The sequence below is a fragment of the Monodelphis domestica genome, chromosome X, assembly GCF_027887165.1.
Source record: "Monodelphis domestica isolate mMonDom1 chromosome X, mMonDom1.pri, whole genome shotgun sequence".
Taxonomy (NCBI): domain Eukaryota; kingdom Metazoa; phylum Chordata; class Mammalia; order Didelphimorphia; family Didelphidae; genus Monodelphis; species Monodelphis domestica.
In genome coordinates, this window is record NC_077235.1 from 13,315,585 (window position 1) to 13,333,661 (window position 18,077).

The 18,077-nt window shown below is 34.5% G+C and overlaps 1 protein-coding gene across 5 annotated transcripts in view; it reads right to left on the bottom strand.

Annotated features, from left to right (window-relative positions):
* DIAPH2 (diaphanous related formin 2) overlaps nt 1–18,077 on the bottom strand; it is a 931,826-nt gene that overhangs the window by 671,796 nt on the left and 241,953 nt on the right. For all 5 annotated transcript variants that reach the window (XM_056809150.1, XM_056809153.1, XM_056809151.1 and 2 more), the window contains 5 exons: nt 8,885–8,995; nt 6,705–6,823; nt 4,586–4,702; nt 2,691–2,809; nt 43–107 (listed from right to left, as the gene is read on the bottom strand). In XM_056809150.1, the coding sequence (XP_056665128.1) occupies nt 43–107; nt 2,691–2,809; nt 4,586–4,702; nt 6,705–6,823; nt 8,885–8,995 (531 nt within the window). The remainder of the gene's footprint in view (nt 1–42; nt 108–2,690; nt 2,810–4,585; nt 4,703–6,704; nt 6,824–8,884; nt 8,996–18,077) is intronic.

Sequence of the window (18,077 nt, forward strand, 5' to 3'; positions counted from 1 at the left end):
TAAATTATAAAATAATGCCATTCTAGAATTGCATAATCTTACCTTTTTGGAAAATTCCGCTGCCTTTTGTTCACTTTCTTCTACTTTAGCTTTGTCTACACATGCATCTATTAAGATTGACCAAAAGCAATTAGAAATTATATCATCACATACTTACAAGAAAAAGGCTGTATTGCTTTCAGACTATCTTCAGCTAATACGAGGGAGAATCTTCTTCCATCTCCCAAGAATATAACTTCAATTTTTATAAGACAGAGAAATAAAAGGGAAAAAATCTAACCATTCCTAAAGTAGAACATAAGCAAGTCTATTTTTTCCCACTGCAAAATGTTATTCTTCAATATAGACTCATTGAGGAATGGAAATGTCCATATAAAATTCTTCCAGACTTAATTCCTAAAACACTAAGAGGCACTGGGCAGTTGCAGAGAGCAGGCCTCAAAGATAGGCAGACCTGGGCTTAAGTCCCACCTCTAACATATCCTAACAATGTAGCTGCACAAGTCACAGCTTCTCTGGGCTCTAAGAAAGTCCCTGAGATAATGGTTAAACAGAAGGTCTCCACCTGCACTGCTTGAGGGAGTTTCATGGCCTGAGAGTTCCTTGTATGAATGAAATTGCATGTTCTGTCCCTATCTCTTCTCTAGTATTAATATAAATTGTCTTTGTCAATGGGTTTTGTCTTTTCTAAGATCAGACAGACCTTCTGATCTGTTTTTCAGGGTTTGGTATCAGGGCAAGTATTATGGGTGCCATAGGAAAAGAAATGAATCAATTCTAAAGTGGTATCAATAAGCTAAAGTGGATGAATATACAGTAAAACCTAACAAATTCAGGGCACAGCGGGTACAGGTGAGATTTACCTCACATTATTTCTCCAGACAAGATTTGTTAAGTCATAAGTATAAGCAAAAGGAAGGAAATATATGAAATCTACTTAAGAGTAAGTTTTCCAATTCCCTAACAAGTAAGACAGAGGCAACAGTTTCTATATGACCAATATGCCATTAACAAATCATTCTCAATGACATAAAAAAACTCACTCCCTAAGAGACTCAAGTATTCAAATTATATTGGTCACTACCATATGTAGCAGAAAGCAACAGAATCATATTAACTCAAGAGCTACAATGGACTTTTTGGATAATGCAATCCAACCCTACACAAAATGTAGAAATCTCTTCTTTAAATATTCCTGTCAGAAGTTCATTAGCCTCTGCTTGAATATTTGCAGTGGTATGAAGCTCAGTACTCCATTCTTGAATATTTTGAACTACTTCAAAATTTTTTCTTTACATAAAAAGGATGATCACCTCCCTAAAATTTCTACTGTGCCCTTTGGTGAATAATCAAATTTCATCCCTTCAAAAATACTTCATATTCATATTTTTCAGTAATTGAGGTGGAAATACTCACTCTTTGGCTCAAGTTGTCAGAATTTACTTTAATTTTTAAAAGAAGGATCATACATACAATGGCAATGAATTTCTCCTTAGGGTGGTATATCATTCCACAAAACCAAAGAAAGATTGATAAATAGACAGCAAAAAAGGGGCTGGTATCATGTTAGAACAGAAACTAAGGGTGATCCATTTGAGCCAAATTATCATCATCAAAGTAAACTTGCCGCTTAAATTCCCCATGCCTACTGCACATGGCAAGTACTAGACCCAGTAGATATACTCTATGTTCTTCCTTATGATCATAACTAAAGTGTATTAACTCAGGCACGATAAGGAATACAAAGTTGAGTAACAATGTGCGACCTATTATAGACAAAGTCGGATTACTAAATCACCATCACTAGAATTGTGTTTTGAGTAGCTCTGATGACCAGCAATCATTGAATTGGAGAGCTGCCATCATCAACTTAAGAGAGCCTACTGCCTAAATCCACTGACTTATACATAAGGCAAGCAAAGTCCAGAGTTTCAATGCCTTTCCAATGTCACATAGCTAACTGATGGGGAATGGGGGTGGATGAGAAGTGTTTGTGCTGAGCTTCCTACCATTGCTCATCTGGTCCATCTGTAAGCAACTGCAAAGATTTCAAAGGGCACAAAAGACAAAAGAAAGGATGGCATTCTTTGCCCATGTAAGGCAGAAATAATACTACTTGTATAGAATGCAGAAATAAGAACACATTGGGGAAAGGGGGTTGAAGAATCTCACTTTAAGATATTTGTAAAGGTAAATAGATATCATTTGTAGTTAATCTTTGGTGTGGGGAATGGAGGCTCTCTCTGCCTTAAAGGTATGTGAAAGGACAAATTAACTGAGTTCAAAAGGGATAGAAGGTCAAAACAAGCCTGTAACTCAGTTTCTAAAATTGTACTCTAGGAATTCAACTTTGAGGTTAATTTCAATTGAGTTCTTTTGGAGTGGTATACACATGTATAATGTCTCATTGGAATCAGCAGAATCTGAATGAATGATTTGATAATAAGGCATTCACAGAAGCACTTCACAGTCTTTGGGACTGGAAATAAATGTAAAGTTTCTTAGTATTAAACAGGAAAGTATTTCTAATTATCTACTTGTAAGTTTCCCATAATCATCATAGTTAACAACCATATTCACAGAATAACCACAGGTATAGAACCTAAGGACTCATGATTTTATAGAAGAGGCAGAATTTAAAACCATTTCTTTTCCTTAAAGTAAAGATGATCAGGGATTTAATTACATACCTATTAGGTGAGTAAAGTCAACATCTAATCTCTGTCGATATTTGAAGTCTGGGTCCATGCCGCTACCATGGAGCACTATCTGTGAAACACATTCTTCAATGATTTTATAATATTGTGGCCTAGTGATGAACAAAGACAAACAATCCTCATAAAAAATTCGTCAAAAGTCAGACAGAAAGAAGATGAAAGAATAAGTTGACTTTTTTTTCCCTTTTAACATTCAAATTGTAAAACTCTCTCAGGAGATATAACAGGAGGGATTAATGTCTACTTTTCAATATGGCAACTTTCTTTTCTAACCTACAGTGAGGAAATCAAACGAGGCTACTCCAAAAGTTAGTATTCTTGAATATGTGACTTTGACCATGGATTCTCATGCAGGGAAACAACTGTTGTGGAAAGGGGAACAGGCAAATTCTTGTAGAAAGTGCTGGAGTCCCTGCCTCTTCAGCAGTCACAGCTTCTGAAGACCAAGAAAATCAAAGTCCCTGACACTGTCAAATAGTTCAATATATAAAAGAGATTTTCTTTAATTTGTGGAAATGACATAAAAAAGAAATATTACCAAATAAAAAATGTTTAAAAGGAAAAAAAATTTTAATTAAAAAAAAGAAATATTAACTACCATCTGTTTTGACTCTCTACTCTATGGACCATGGGACCATCCCATCTTATTTGTAGTTGAAGCTTGTATTAGAATAAGAGCTCCCTGAGAGCAAGAATTCCTTTACTTTTTGATTTGGATCTCTAGTACTTAGCACAATAACTGCTTAATAAATATACTTCCATTCCTTCATTTATTCACTTAATCATAAAATGTAGGAACTGGAAAGGGACTCAATGTTTTTCCTGTTCAACTTCTGAATTTTATAGATGGGGGAACTGAGGCTCAAAGAGATTAAGTGCTTTCAATAAGATCATATGAATGAGTCAGGATAAGACTTAGGTCTTTGGACACCAGAGACAACGGCTTTTTCCAGTGCATCAATGAGCAAGAACATAAAATGCCTTCAGTTTTATTTAATCTTTCATTTATAAATGGAAATAATAGACTCTGAACAATAATATCATTTAGGTAGCATTTTTAGGAGTGAAAAGACAACATAACTAAATTTTCAAGATAAAAAAGACAACTTCTTGGGGTCTCCTTTTTAAAAGTCTTTGATGATTTGATAAAGAAATTTATCTAAAACATAACATGCTTTCCTACGAAGAAAAAGCTAAAATTAATCCTCTTTTCTAAATTATTTGGCACTATCATGACCTTCCATTACTATTCTGGGCATTAATATAGTAACTCTCCATCCTTATTTGATATCAGGCATCAATTCTGTGATCAATTTACTTGCTTCTAATTTGTTTTTAATCTGCCGATATTTGAGAGTCAGAAAATCAAGGCTGTATTGAATTCTAAAAGTCAATAAGCTGTGAAGGAGGCCTGAACACCTAACCTTTGGGATCCATACGGCAGCAGTCTCTGGATTTGGAGAATGTTAAATAATACAATACTTTTAATAGTCCATAGATCCTAATGCCTCCATGTCTGAAAGATTTGCATTATTATTCTTCTGGAAGTTTAAATGGCAATTATTGCATAGCTAAAAGTGAATAATAAGACAAGAACTTTAAAAAAAAAGTACTTCTGAAAGAAAGTGTGACAGTGCATACTATCCAGAACTTCATAACTGCTACCTAAGATATAAAAACCAATAAATCAGGAGAATTTACTAAATAAATCTCATTATCTCATTCTGTCTATGGATGGATGTTCTTTTTGTAACTGTTTCTTGTCAGGTATTTATATCTAAGTAGGGTGTATGACCTCATCCTTTCTAATATCTTTAAATTAATGGAAGCAAAATCAACAAGAAAATATTGCCAGCATTTACTCTTACCTGACATAATAATCATTCCTGATGAGCAAGAAATGTTGTAGAATGGATAGCAAGTAATTTTCAGAAGAAGTATCCTTCAGCATGTTATAAAGAAGATGATAGACTTCATTCATATCAGTAAAAAATCAGTTAAGAAAAAATCAAAGATTCATAATAAGAGTTTCATTTGTCACATTGCAAGACTTTTTGCCCATTCCTCCCGAGAAAAAAACAACTTTTGTAAATGCTTCTTCAACTTAAGTTCAATGGACTAGCTTTGTAACATTTACATAAAGTGTTTTCTGAACTGACAAGTTCAGAAACATAGTAAGAGAAGGGATTTAAGGACATGGTTTTTTTATATTAGTTCCTAAAATGAACAAATGTTGGATCATTATTTTTATTAAAGTACAATGTAGCCTTTGCTCCATAATCATTAGCAGTATACAATCCAAGGACTTACTCTGAGAATATGGATTTTTGGGTTTACTTGTGTATAAATGGAGATTTTTGAGCCTTTGGACTTCATCCCTCAGAAATCCCTTAGTATTTCCCAAAACTCTCTTTTCCTGCATCCCACGTTTTGCAAGATTGTATTTAAGTGGCTGTAACTCCTCCCTCTTCCATCTTTTTGACCTGAGACCAGGCTGAATTCAGGCAGTTCTTTTTGCTTTGGTTATTAATAATAAAACTTTATAAAATATAATATTTAATTATTGATTATTAATTTTAAAACCCACACTGGTTTCCCTCCTCTTAAGTCTTGAGAATATGGATGACATTAGTGCTTATTGTTTTTATGCTCTTAAGTCAAAGAGCTGCTAGAATTGGATTTCCAAGGAGACTCCATTTCTACTGACATTTTTCATGCCAGAGTTATTCAACATAAAATAACAGAAGCAGCTTTATTTTATTTAATAAAATGCTTATTAGACCAAAGTATAATTAATAATTTTTATCATTTCAATATTTTATACAAGATGGCAAATAAAACAAATGACGGTTGAAATATATTTAGTTATTAATATGGAGATTTAGCAGTAACATACTTCCATTTACCTATATAACATAGCTTACAGATTCAATTAAATTCACATTTACATTATATATTATAAAAGAGGAAAACAACTATGAAAAAGAATGCCTAAAACACTTTTGAAAATTCAAAAAATCTTGACAAAACTTTTTGAAAGTACTATTTGATTTGAGTGTTACATTCGCCTACTGTTAGCTGGGTGAAATAAAGCCTATCAATATGCTAATTTGGTGGTATTAGCTCCTATAGGAACAAAGAAAATTTAAAAAGGACTATTGTCACCAGAAACATTATCTCAACCTAGTGTCACCATGATTACAAACTAAAAAAGGTTAATAGGGAAACATCAGAACTTCCTCACTTAATTTGCTCATCATGATTCGTTGTGCATCATGCATTAAAGGGAGGGGGAAGACACTGCCTCCTAAGTAAATCCTATAAGCTCATCACAGTAGGAGGCTAACACCTAGTGGATATCATATTGTCCCATAGAACTATTAATTTCATATGAATTTATCAATAATTGCAATTATATTTGCCAGCTATAATAAACTCACACTATCCCAAATCACTAACATTTATAATAGTCATCTCTATAGCAGTTACTCACTTTTATCAAGTGAATTGCATCTTATCTTTAAAGAACAAGTAAATCACTCGCGTATTAGAAGTAAATTGAATTTGGGGGTCCACAGAGTCCAATTTAGTCAACTAGAATGGTACTTTACCTAAAGACATATATTCAATTTCCCCCTCAGATGTTCCAGTTCATTTCAATAAACACATCTTCTACTACATACCTAAAAAAGAATACAAATAAGAACCTTGCTATGACACGGGTCATAATGGCAAAGATTTCAGCATAGTCTGGGTTCACTGTGAGGTTTACTTGTCACCAGTACCAGAAGAAGCTCATTAAAAGCAGTCTGACACTTCCACAGCAGGAAGCCCAAATACAGGATTCCAGTGAAGTTCCACTGTACTTAAGTGAATGCAAATTGGGTTGGTGGACAAGAACATCATGTAATGAACTACAAATTTACTAATCCAAACCTCCTTCAGAAATATATCAAAAATAATTTTTGTGCTTTATCAGAAGGATATTCCATTTCTGCTCGAATGTCATTGAGACGATGTGATAATTCATTTAAGTCTTCGTCTTTGTTCTCATCAAATACTCTCAACTGGATATCAAGTTCATCATTGTCTTTTTCTTTCAGACCCTGTTATAAAAAAGAAAACTTCAAAAGTCAATGAGCTTCCAAATAACATTAGGTATTTTCCTGATCAAAAGGCCAATGGGTACGGAACAACCTCATTTTCTACACATAAACATGGCAAGAGTATCAAATGTTTAGTCAGACATAACATTTACTAAGAGATAGCCACTGCAACTAATCTCCAAGTATGAAAATCAAAGGACTTCTTACTCTTTTACATACCTCAAAGTTTTCCATATCCAAAGTCAAATATCTACCTATCAGATTTATAATGGGAAGCCCTATTCCTTTAAACTATTTCCTACAAACCTATATTTAATGGAATCCTTCGGAATTGGTAGCCTAATAAACGATGGTTTAAAAGGTCATGTGGTGAGAACAATCACATATGCAATGTATGTAAACCAATTGTATTAAGGACAAACAAACAGAAGGAGATATATTCAAGCACAACTGTCCCAAGTATGTCATGGAAATTTTCGTAAAGAGTTTTTAAATTTTTAAATGACATTTTCTGATTACAAAGCAATAAAGTTATAAGATGTTTTTGTCTAAATAAGGGCTCTAAAACATATTCTCCTTTTACTCCCATTTCATATTTGTTTAGAGTGATTACAACATAGTAACTTGCGGATTAATACTATTTTGGTTATATGTACACATACATTACAATATTTTAATAATAATAATCAAAATAATCATAAAAAAGTCTTCAAGCATGCCACACTAGGCATTGTTGGGCTTGACAAATTTCAGCTGCAATGCCCTTAAATATGTCTCTTTTAAGTTGGAAATTTTCAGGACTCAAATCGATTTATCACAACTGAATATGATTAAAAGTGATAGAGCATGTGGGCTAAGGATATTCATTTTTGCACTTGACTTTTAAAGGGAAAATGTAAGGATTCTGCAGTTCAAATTAGAGAGATAAAAATGAGTGGAATACATTTTGGGAAAAACTTCCTGTAATTATTCAATGGAATAAATATAAATAGAGTTAATGGCTACTTTGTCACTAAAATTAAATACAAAGGTAAAATTTTTCAAGACATTTTAACAATTTTCATAAAAATGTGACTAATTACACTATGCTAATTTACTTTCATTGCATGTGATAAATATTTAGCACTGCCTTTATACATATTCCATATAAAACAGTCTAAACTAAGTTTTATTTTTAAGTTGTAATTAACTGAGAACTAATTATCCACCCTGATTTTAACAGAATTTATATTGTGATGACAGTGATAATTTGCAAAGCAAAACAATCTAAATTTGTTGAGTCAGAGATATGTGCTAACATGTTCTATTTTTGAAAACAACCTTCATGGGTTTTCTGTAATCTGTGGGATGCTTCATATGTTATCTTATGCTGTCAGAGAACACATGCCCAAAGGTCAATGTTATGTAGGACAGGAACTTTAAAAAAAATTACAATTGACATGGAGTAATTGAGGTGGAATTATATTCTCTTATAAAGCAACAGAACTTGGGATTAGAATACCCTCTATAGCTAAAACACTTAGCAAAAATGCTAAATTTAATATTAAATTTAAATATCAATTAATTAAAACTTTCCCTGGATATTAAATTAAAATTAAATAGGTTCAAGGCATTAGTCACATAACAAATATACTTAAATAAATAATGTGTTGTAAATCTTATCAAATATAGTGCTATGTTCTTGAGATAATGAAGATACAGAAATTTGTACTTAATGATTGGGATATCTTCTAGAGAATAACAAGACCTCTTGGCAGAAAATGTAAATTAAATTATCCAAACTGTCAAAAATAATTCAATTCTCAAAAAATAATAGCATTCCAATCTCCAAAACAGAGAAATTAATTCATTGCTGGACTCACTATTAACAAGCCTAGATTATCTGATATAGATAATTGCTATTACAACAATATTTAGAGGCCAAAACTAAAATATAAAATGCCTTTGATCAAAACAAATTGAAGAAGTTATACCTGATGAGTTAGATTTACCTAGCTTTGTTTATTAACATAGAAAGATACAAAACTTTATCTGGATAATAAAACCAAGTATACAACTTACCGGCAACATTTTCTTAAGTCCAGAACGGAGAAACTCATTTCTTAAATGTATCCGAAAATCAAGTTCATAAGGAGAGGTAACAAGGGCATTTATAAATTGCATGCAGGCAACCTGCAATAAAAAACCAAATTTAATTAAATAGCAAAGCAAAAAATTAAAAAAATATTCACTTAATGCACAAGAAAATTCATCTCTACCTCTACTAAATATTTGAGCACTTTAAAATACCATAAGAAATGCACACAGAAATTGAAAAAGTCTACCATTGTAAAGCTCAGGAAATTTAGAGTATTTTAAAGTGGTATCAATTGCTGTAAACTCTAATAGCCAGAATAATTCTGATTTCATTATCAGATATGGACTATTGGATAATTTCACATGTAATGAATGGCCAACTATAATCATATATTTATGCTGAGGAATACAATTCAATCTTAGAGGTAATTAAACTCCCTTTGGGAAACACATGCAAACAAAACACTTCTTTCCCTGCTATAGCATATTAAAAAAAAAAAAGAACAAGAGTCCTTCCTTCCATTTTAAGTTCCTTTCTCCAAGTCTACTTAATAACAAAGGCTTCAATTCGATGCTGGGGAAAACAATTTTCATAAATTTATCAAATGAGGTTATGAAAATTTTCTGACATGAAGTATAGAACAATGGTGGCCTGACAAAAGCAAATTGAATTATGCTCGCTCTATTGTTTGATCGCGGTCTCCTTCCACAAAGTATATATTAAATACATAGGATGCTTTAATTTATCATGCCTGAATAAATGTATACAAGTGAAATAAAACACTTTTTGTATGCACTTTGACACCAATACTAATGTTTATTATAAGTCAGACTAAATAGGTCTATTTTCAAGTAAGAGATTTCTCATTAACAACAGCAGTCAGAAAATGATTTTGACTCCTTCCCCATCTACACCAAACCCTTATGTCCTTAAAGTCACCTATCCTAAATAGACACACACACACACACACACACACACACACACACACACACACACACACACACACACCAGGCCATGGGAAACTGCTGGTCAAAATGGAAGCAACAAAATGCTAATTGTCAGGTGTTCCATATATTATTCCCAAATAGCATTTCTGGAAAATGCCTACTGAAGTCTCAAGCTACTGGCTAATAGTTTAACTGAACAGCTGCACATTTTAATTGATTTATTTTAAAAACAGACTACCAGTAATATAACGCTAAAAGGGCTAATATACACTGAAAATCATCAAGGAGACTCTTGGGAAATAGAGGACTTGATAGATGTTAACATCAAGTAAGAAACAAAATAAAACAAATCAATAATTTCTACTGAAAAAATTTCGGTACCAAATGAAAACTCCTTCCTACAACTTGATTGAATTATGTTCACCATCATTGCCCAACTAACCAAACTGATGAAGGAAATGTCAGGAGAATGGATTTAGGCCAAATATGCACTTATCTGAAATTCAGCATTCCCATTCCATTAGAGGGCCAGTCTTGGTGTCAGGAAGACCTGGATTCAAATACTGCTGCTGACATATGCATAATAATGGTGAGATTCTGGTCAAGTCCCTGAATCTCTGACCCCTTTTGGTAATGTACAGGCAGCAGGAGTTTCCACAGGAGAAGTTTCCCATTTGGACCAAATCATCAGATGAGGCTAGACTCAACACAAAGAGCACACCCTCTAGCAGGCCCTACCACACTGGATTGTCTTTGAATATAAAATGTGCATACCTGTCAGAAAAGGTCTAGGTCAAAGAGGCTTGTCACCAGGGGCACATCTTTTTTGAAGCCATAACTATGGCTTACAAAAGCCAACTACTGAAGTTGTAATCAAGGTCAGTGGAAGAAGCAGCCACCCCAAGGAAAGGAGATATTGAAGCAAGGATACAGTATCCCACCTAATAGGAACTTGGCAACCTGAGGCCAGCCCAGCCATGTCTCCTCCTACTACAAAGGGGACACCTATTTATTAGTGACTGTCTTAATTAAGGGGCAAATTAACCTTGATATTTATGATAGAAAACCCCAGCTATTCACATAGTGGAAATCAGCTGGGAAGTGGCTTTGGATATTGTACATATCCATAACTATATTACCATCATATCTGCCTGAATGAGCCTTATTATGTTATAACTATGACATGACCGAACAAGCCAAAGTATATGTCCAATCCAAAATTAATAGAGAGAAAAGTTACCATCTGCTGGGATTGTTTTTGCCAGAAGAAATTCTAGCTTAATGGCTTGTATTAATACATTACAAGTAAAGAGAACATTTGCACCAGAAACAAATTAATGAGTCTTGCAGCTCTCTACCTTTCTACCTCTATGCAAATGGAGGCCTGTGAATCAAGAAGGTACACAAGGAGAAACTTTCCCTAAAATGAACTTATTCTGCATCAACAAGAAAATAACTGCACTTTTGACATGCACGATACAGAATAACTTATGACTCATTTCCAGCGCATGGAGAGAATATTTTAACACCCACCACCATCATCTTTCCCATTTGGATGAAAGGTCTTGTGAGTCATGATTGCTCATTCAGAGAACCTAGCAGAGTACCTGGAACCCAGCATGGGCTCCATAAATACCTGCTTGTTAAGGAACCGGTGTTTTTTTTTTAGACAACACTCAAAAGAGAGGAAGGCAATGAAATAATCGATTTACTACTTAGCAGAAGTTTAAATAAAAATGAATGCTAAGTGGCAGCCATGTTATGCAAAGATAGTACCTAAAAGATATCCTATCAACATTTACAAATGTTGGGGAGAAGAATTTAAAGGGCCATATGGCCACTGCCATCTACTTATACCAATATTTTAGAACTCTTCAGAGTAAAAGACTAGTAATAAAAGTCAGTAGAAAAATGTCCATACAAAGCTTGCCTGTGTCAAAGCAAAAATGAATATTAGTATGAAACATACCCTCAGAAATGAGCCCAGGCTCCATTCATCCAAAGTTTCCAGCTGAAATTCCACACAAATGCATGCGTTTGACATTTTGCATTTTCTCCAAACAGTTAAACACAATCTCCTTGTAAAATGTCACAGGAACTGACTGACCATCATACCACATCTATGCTACAACTCTCGCCACAAAGCAGAGCCTACTAGATGGCTTCAGCTGTGCAAGAGCCTAGCAATCAGCTAACACAACACTCACATTTTACATGAAAGGCAGCTGAAAAGGAGGAGTTAAGGCACTTGCCCACAAGATTTCATAGTGAATTAAAAGCAAAGTCAGGCCTCAATTGTGAATCTCCTGACTTCAGGGCTCTTTCTGTAACACATAAAAGGGGCATCATTCAATAACATTCCCACCTTTCAAGACAGAAAAAGAAATGCTCTTGAAGTATAATTTTGACCATTAAAAAACCAGCTTTCAGACATAAAAGTCCCTTTGTATTGGTTTTTTAAATGACCAAAATATTCTCTCTCAAATCTCTTAGGCTTTTCAGGGGAAAAAATTACTCACAAGAGATAATTGAGCATTTTGTGGTAGAAGCGATATACCTTCCTAGGGCCCTGCCATAGAGGTTGGGCTAGCATTTCCCAGAGCCCCAGATCCTGAACACTCGAAATGTTTTTCCTTTAAAAAGTATGGAAACCCTCCTTAGAAGTGAACTGCCTAGAAGAGAAGGGCTCACACTACCCACATTGCTTCCTAGTCTCCTAAATTGAAAGCACCAAAACAACTCTTCTATCACTCAGGCTTCTGACCTTGGGCCAAGAGGGGCAGGGCACGCCCAATGATTCCATGCTTTACCCTCATTGAGAGCCCACTCCTTCTGGGCTGTGGCTTAGTAGCCTTCCTTCTCTTAACTGTAAAATGGTCTAAGAGTATTTCATTTCATTCCAGTTCTGAACTGGAAGCTCCAGGGCCTAGCCTCCACAGTGATCTTTCAGGAAGATTCACATCCAGAATACAAATAAATTTGCAACATCATGAATAAATGCATTGAGGCATAGCTATGAATTTCTTTCCAAACTATTTATTGCTAAAACTAAATTACTTTCTAAATTTTTATATTTAATGAATGACTTCCTTACCTCATCCTTAAATTTCTATATGAATTTACTGTCATACTACAAAATCAATACATACATGTGCAATATAATTTTGTGCACATATAATTATAAACTAATCACTACTAGTGTTTTCTCCTCTACTAACCACTTAGCACAAGGTCCCTTATTCTACATCAGTTCTTTTCCCCTTTGTATTTGGCCTGGAGGAATGAGGGAAGAGAAGAGGATCCCTCTCTGAACTCATTTGTAAATGAACTGAAATGAAATAAAAGCAAGAATAATGAGTATTTTTTAAATTGATTCAACAAACCCAAGAGCCAGCACCATACAAAAATAAGCTCTGAGGCAAGCTCTGAGGCTCAGATGAGACAAAGAGATAGAATGTGGACTTAGTTCTCAAGGAAACAACAACTTAATGCTTTATTCAACACAACAAACACTTGAGAACCCATTATGTTTGAGGGACTCTTCTAGGAAATGGGGATTGGAAGACAAACATTAAACAGTACCTGCATACCAGGAATTTACATTCAACTGGGGATGAGAGGAGGACAGGAAATATTAATACACAAAAGTATGAGGAAAAATGAGGTAGAAAAAAATATTACAAATTGGGAAACAAGTAGATGAGTACATGGAGAGGACAGGAAGGGACCTGAGCAGAACTTGAAAGGAAGACAGGGATCCTGGGAGGTAAATAGAAAGTGAAAATACATTCCAGACTTAGGGCATTGTCTGTGGGAATATGGAGAGAAAGGAAATGGAGTATGGAGATCAGGAAATAGCAAGTCCAATATGGCTGGAATGTCTGGTTTATGAATAAGAATAAATATTAAATAACAAAAATAACAAAAAGGAGGTATAGGCCAGACTGTAGAGTTTGTATTTTCTTCTAGAAGTAATAAGGGGCCACCAAATATTTTTGAGCAGAAGAGTGGCCATCACATCTGTGCCTTATAAAGATTATTTTGCCAACTTTGTGGCAAATAGTAGAGGAAATCAATTAAGAGGTAATGAAGGCCAAAATTAAGATAATATTCATCTAAGAAAAAAGGATGGATGCTACAGATATTTTGGAGGGAGAACCGACAAAATGTGGTAAGTGACTAGATTTTATAGATGAGGGAGAATGAATAGTTAAGAGTGACTACAAAGTTTTAGATATGGATGAATGGGCACTATCAGGGGCCTCTTATTAAGAGATATGGACTTTGCTGAAATGATACAGCAAGAGCTGATCAGTCTCCAGTGACTAGGTAATGTTTGGTTATAGAGAGAAGGGATTCATGTCCAAAAAACAAGTTTCTAGGTAGTCTGTAAGAGGGAGGCCTCACACCATTGAGCCCATTATCTTCTGGGGCCCTTGCCATTAATTCCTTTACTTTATACTTTCCTTAAGCAGGGGAGTATTTTTTTCTTAAACTCCTCATTTCCTTCAGCAACAAAAGTGGTTATAACAGCAATGTGTGCTTGCCTTGGTGAGACTGAGATCATGGCCAATGGCTTCTGATTTATTATTTCATTTCCTGAGCAAAGATGAACAATAAGTGTTTCCAGAAAATTTTCCAAAAGCTTATGGTATCAGAAACGCAGAGTCCCCAAGTCTTGTGCCAGCCAAACAAGGGGGAAGAACTGCTCAAAGGAAAAGACTGCTTCTACCAGATCATCCTGTAAATCGAAGAACTCAAGAAAGTACAGTTTGGCCATGTAAAGGCTGGCCAGATGCTCACAGCCATCACAGTCTCTCAGGCGCTCTAGGTACAAGGGGAATTCCCACAAAGTTGTCTCTGGCTCCCAGAAGAGAAGAATGTGTGTGATGGGTTATTGTTTTAGGTTGCTATTATTTGAGAAAGGATATTTATGAATCTTTTCTATTTTAAGTCTGTTCTGTGGTGGATGCAATAAAGCACTATCATATATGTGATATTAATATTTTACATTGAAATCCTTTTCTAGAAGGGACCCCATTACCAATGTCTTGGGGAAAGCCTAGCAGAACCTATCATTCTGGTTAAAGATTACCCAGAGGGGCATACTGATCCCCACCTCCACTGGAGGCATCAGAAAAAGAAGTGCACAAGACAAGAAGTCAAGAAGGGGGATGTGGTATGTACAGCATGAGGAGTACAAGCAACGGAGATGTAGGATTTGTTGACATATTGAATCATCATCCTGCAAGACTGAATCAACCTTGATACTCACATAGTACTCATAGTACCTCCAACACAGAGTAGACAATAAATGCTGGTTGATTGGAGAAAGATAAGGAAAGGAGGAAAAAGGCATTTGGCTAATATTGAATAACTATGCCAGTGTGGATAATTGCATTAATTGATTATGGCATAAATGTTTGAGAAGGTAAATGATGGCTTCTTTTTCTCTTTTTTGTCTTCCACATTTTATGTTCATGATATTTTAATGAGGAAATGTCACTTCAAAGTTTTGAGACTATCAGATTGAATAATTCATATTAATTGATAACTATAAAGGTAACATAAGATTTATCTAAAATAATTAATAGTGATGAAGGCAAGTTCTAAAAGGTCATTGGAAAGAATGAAAAAGAAATTGTAATGAATGCAAAAGATAAAAGTGAAGCTATGAAAAGAGCAGACACATTTCATACAAAAAGAAGTGACACAAAAGCATTTTGTAGTCCTTAATCACCTTTAGACATATATTAAATAGCAGTGCTGGAGTGGAAGAACTTTGTTTTCCATGGTTTTTATTTTTATCAATCAATCAATAATTGTTTATCAAATGCCTATGATGTGCCAAGGATTATAAGTGTTGGGAGTACAAAGAAAAATGAAAGTAGTCTCTGCCCTCAAGGAACTTATATTCTAATGGGATAAACAACATACCAGAAAATGATGAATCAATCTACATTTATTAAGCAACAACTAGGTGCCAGACACCATATAAACACTGAGGATCCAAATACAAATAAAAAGAGAGTCCTTGCCCTCAAGGAGTTTATAATCTAATAAAAGAGAGCACACAAAAGGAAGCTGAAAAGGGGGGAGGAGACCCAAAGGGCATAATGAAATAATTCAAAAAAGTTCAAAAGCAATACAGCTTGTGGAAAAGACTGAGATGTCTTTACCTGGCCCCCAAAGCTCAAGGGTCTGTCCTCAAATCCAAGACAAAACTGTGTTGTACCTAAGTCTTCTCTTCTCCAGATTAAACATATCCAGTTCCTTCACGTGATATTATTATGGTATAATATTCCAGATATAATCTTATCAGACCAAACTAGAGAGACGTAATCAGTTCCTTCTCTCTATTTGTCTTAAGGTATTGTTGTTGTAGTCTAGTCATTTCAGTTATATCTAATTCATAGTAATCACATTTTGGGGTTTTCTTAGCAAAGATACTAGAATGATTTGCCATTTTCTTCTTCAGTTCATTTTACAGATGAGGAAACTAAGGCAAACAGGGTGAAGTGACTTGTACAAGGTAACCATACTATTAAGTGTCTGAAGCCAGATTTGAACTCGGGAAGATGAGTATTCTTGATTCAAGGCCCACTATCCATTCTATCCACTGCACCACCTAGATGCTTCATATCTCTTAAGATGAAACATTAAACAAATGGTTCCAGTAAATGTTAAAATTGAGTAACTAAGACAGATATTTCATGAATTTAAACATTTACTCCAATGTATGTGTGTGCTCACATGTGGTATATGTGTATGTGCCTTTGTGTTTTTGTGTATGTGTGTATGTGTACTGCACAAACTGTTAGCAAGCAAGAGATAACAGACTTTCAACTGTGCTGCAAAACTAGTCTGAAAGTGGCTTAAATACAAACTAAGAAATTTAAAAATATAAAACAATAAAGAATGTAAAATATGTTCTACCACTATGTTATCTAACTTATGTACCTAATGGCATGCAACATAAACTTATAGAGGGAAGCAAAATATTTAAATAAAAAGTAATGTTACCAGTCAGATTTCTTACGGGCTTTATTTCAGACTTTATAAGAGTTAGATACTGGTCAACAGCCATCTCTGATGAGGTTTTTAACTTGTTTTGCTACTCCTGGGTTGTCAGCCCAGGATACACAAGACTTGGGGTTGTGCTAAACACCTTTGGTTCGTACACCAGGAAGGTCTGTATGTTAGAAGCGAGAAGTTTTGGTGGGACTCTAAGAATAAAGCAATTTGTTCTCTTTGTTTCTCTTTCTATGTTTTATGAAATACCTTCTAATCTTTATTTCCAAAACCGATCAACAGCTTTCATTTTATACTATTCTCCTCTTCTTTCTCCCTCATAATAACTTTTCTTCTTTAGGATATTCAGTGATTTTTAATAAAGCATTTTATTAGGACAGGATAGTAGAGTAGAAAGAGTCAGAAGATCTGAGTTCAAGTTGAGTATTTCACTATTTAGTAACTAATTGAATCTGGACAAGTCATAAGTTCTTAGCTTCGGCAAAGCATTTTATAAACTGGAAAATCTTATTAAAAACTCATCTGTCTGTTACTTCTCTCCTTCTTTTTCAGATATTATCCAAATATGTGAAAGAAAAAATATTAACACTTATGAGATTTGGTATTAAAGGTGAGCTAGAAAAATTTTTGTGAGAAGTTAATAACGTGTTTTAAAGTCCAAAAGAAAGAGGTATATAGCTGTTATTTTAAAATGTAATTACTGCTATATTTTAACAGAATGACTTCCCAAGACTGCAATAACATTTTGAGAATTCTCAAGATGCTACAGAAATAGAGGAGCCATTCTGTTAAAATACAGCACTAATTACTTTCTTTTAAACAACAGAGCTGTGAATACTGCCTCTCACTTGGTCCTCCTTGTGTATTCAGAATGGTTAGTAGGTGGTGTCTAGTCACATCAAGAGTCTCCAGACACCAAATATCATACATCATCATCCCTGGCAGAGCTCTTAGATATCATCATTCCCTCATTTTCAGGAAGAAACCAAAAGAGGTAAAATGATTAGACATGAGAGAAGGAAAACAGCCTCATTGGAAAAGAATTAAAGTTAATTGTATAAACTTGGCCCCAAAGAAGAGAAAGAGGGAGACACGCCTCTCCTATGCAGAGGTGGGAGGCCTACAAATATCCAACATTGCATACCTTTCCAAGTTAATTCTATGGATTGATATGCTTTGTTGATTTTCTTTTTATCTT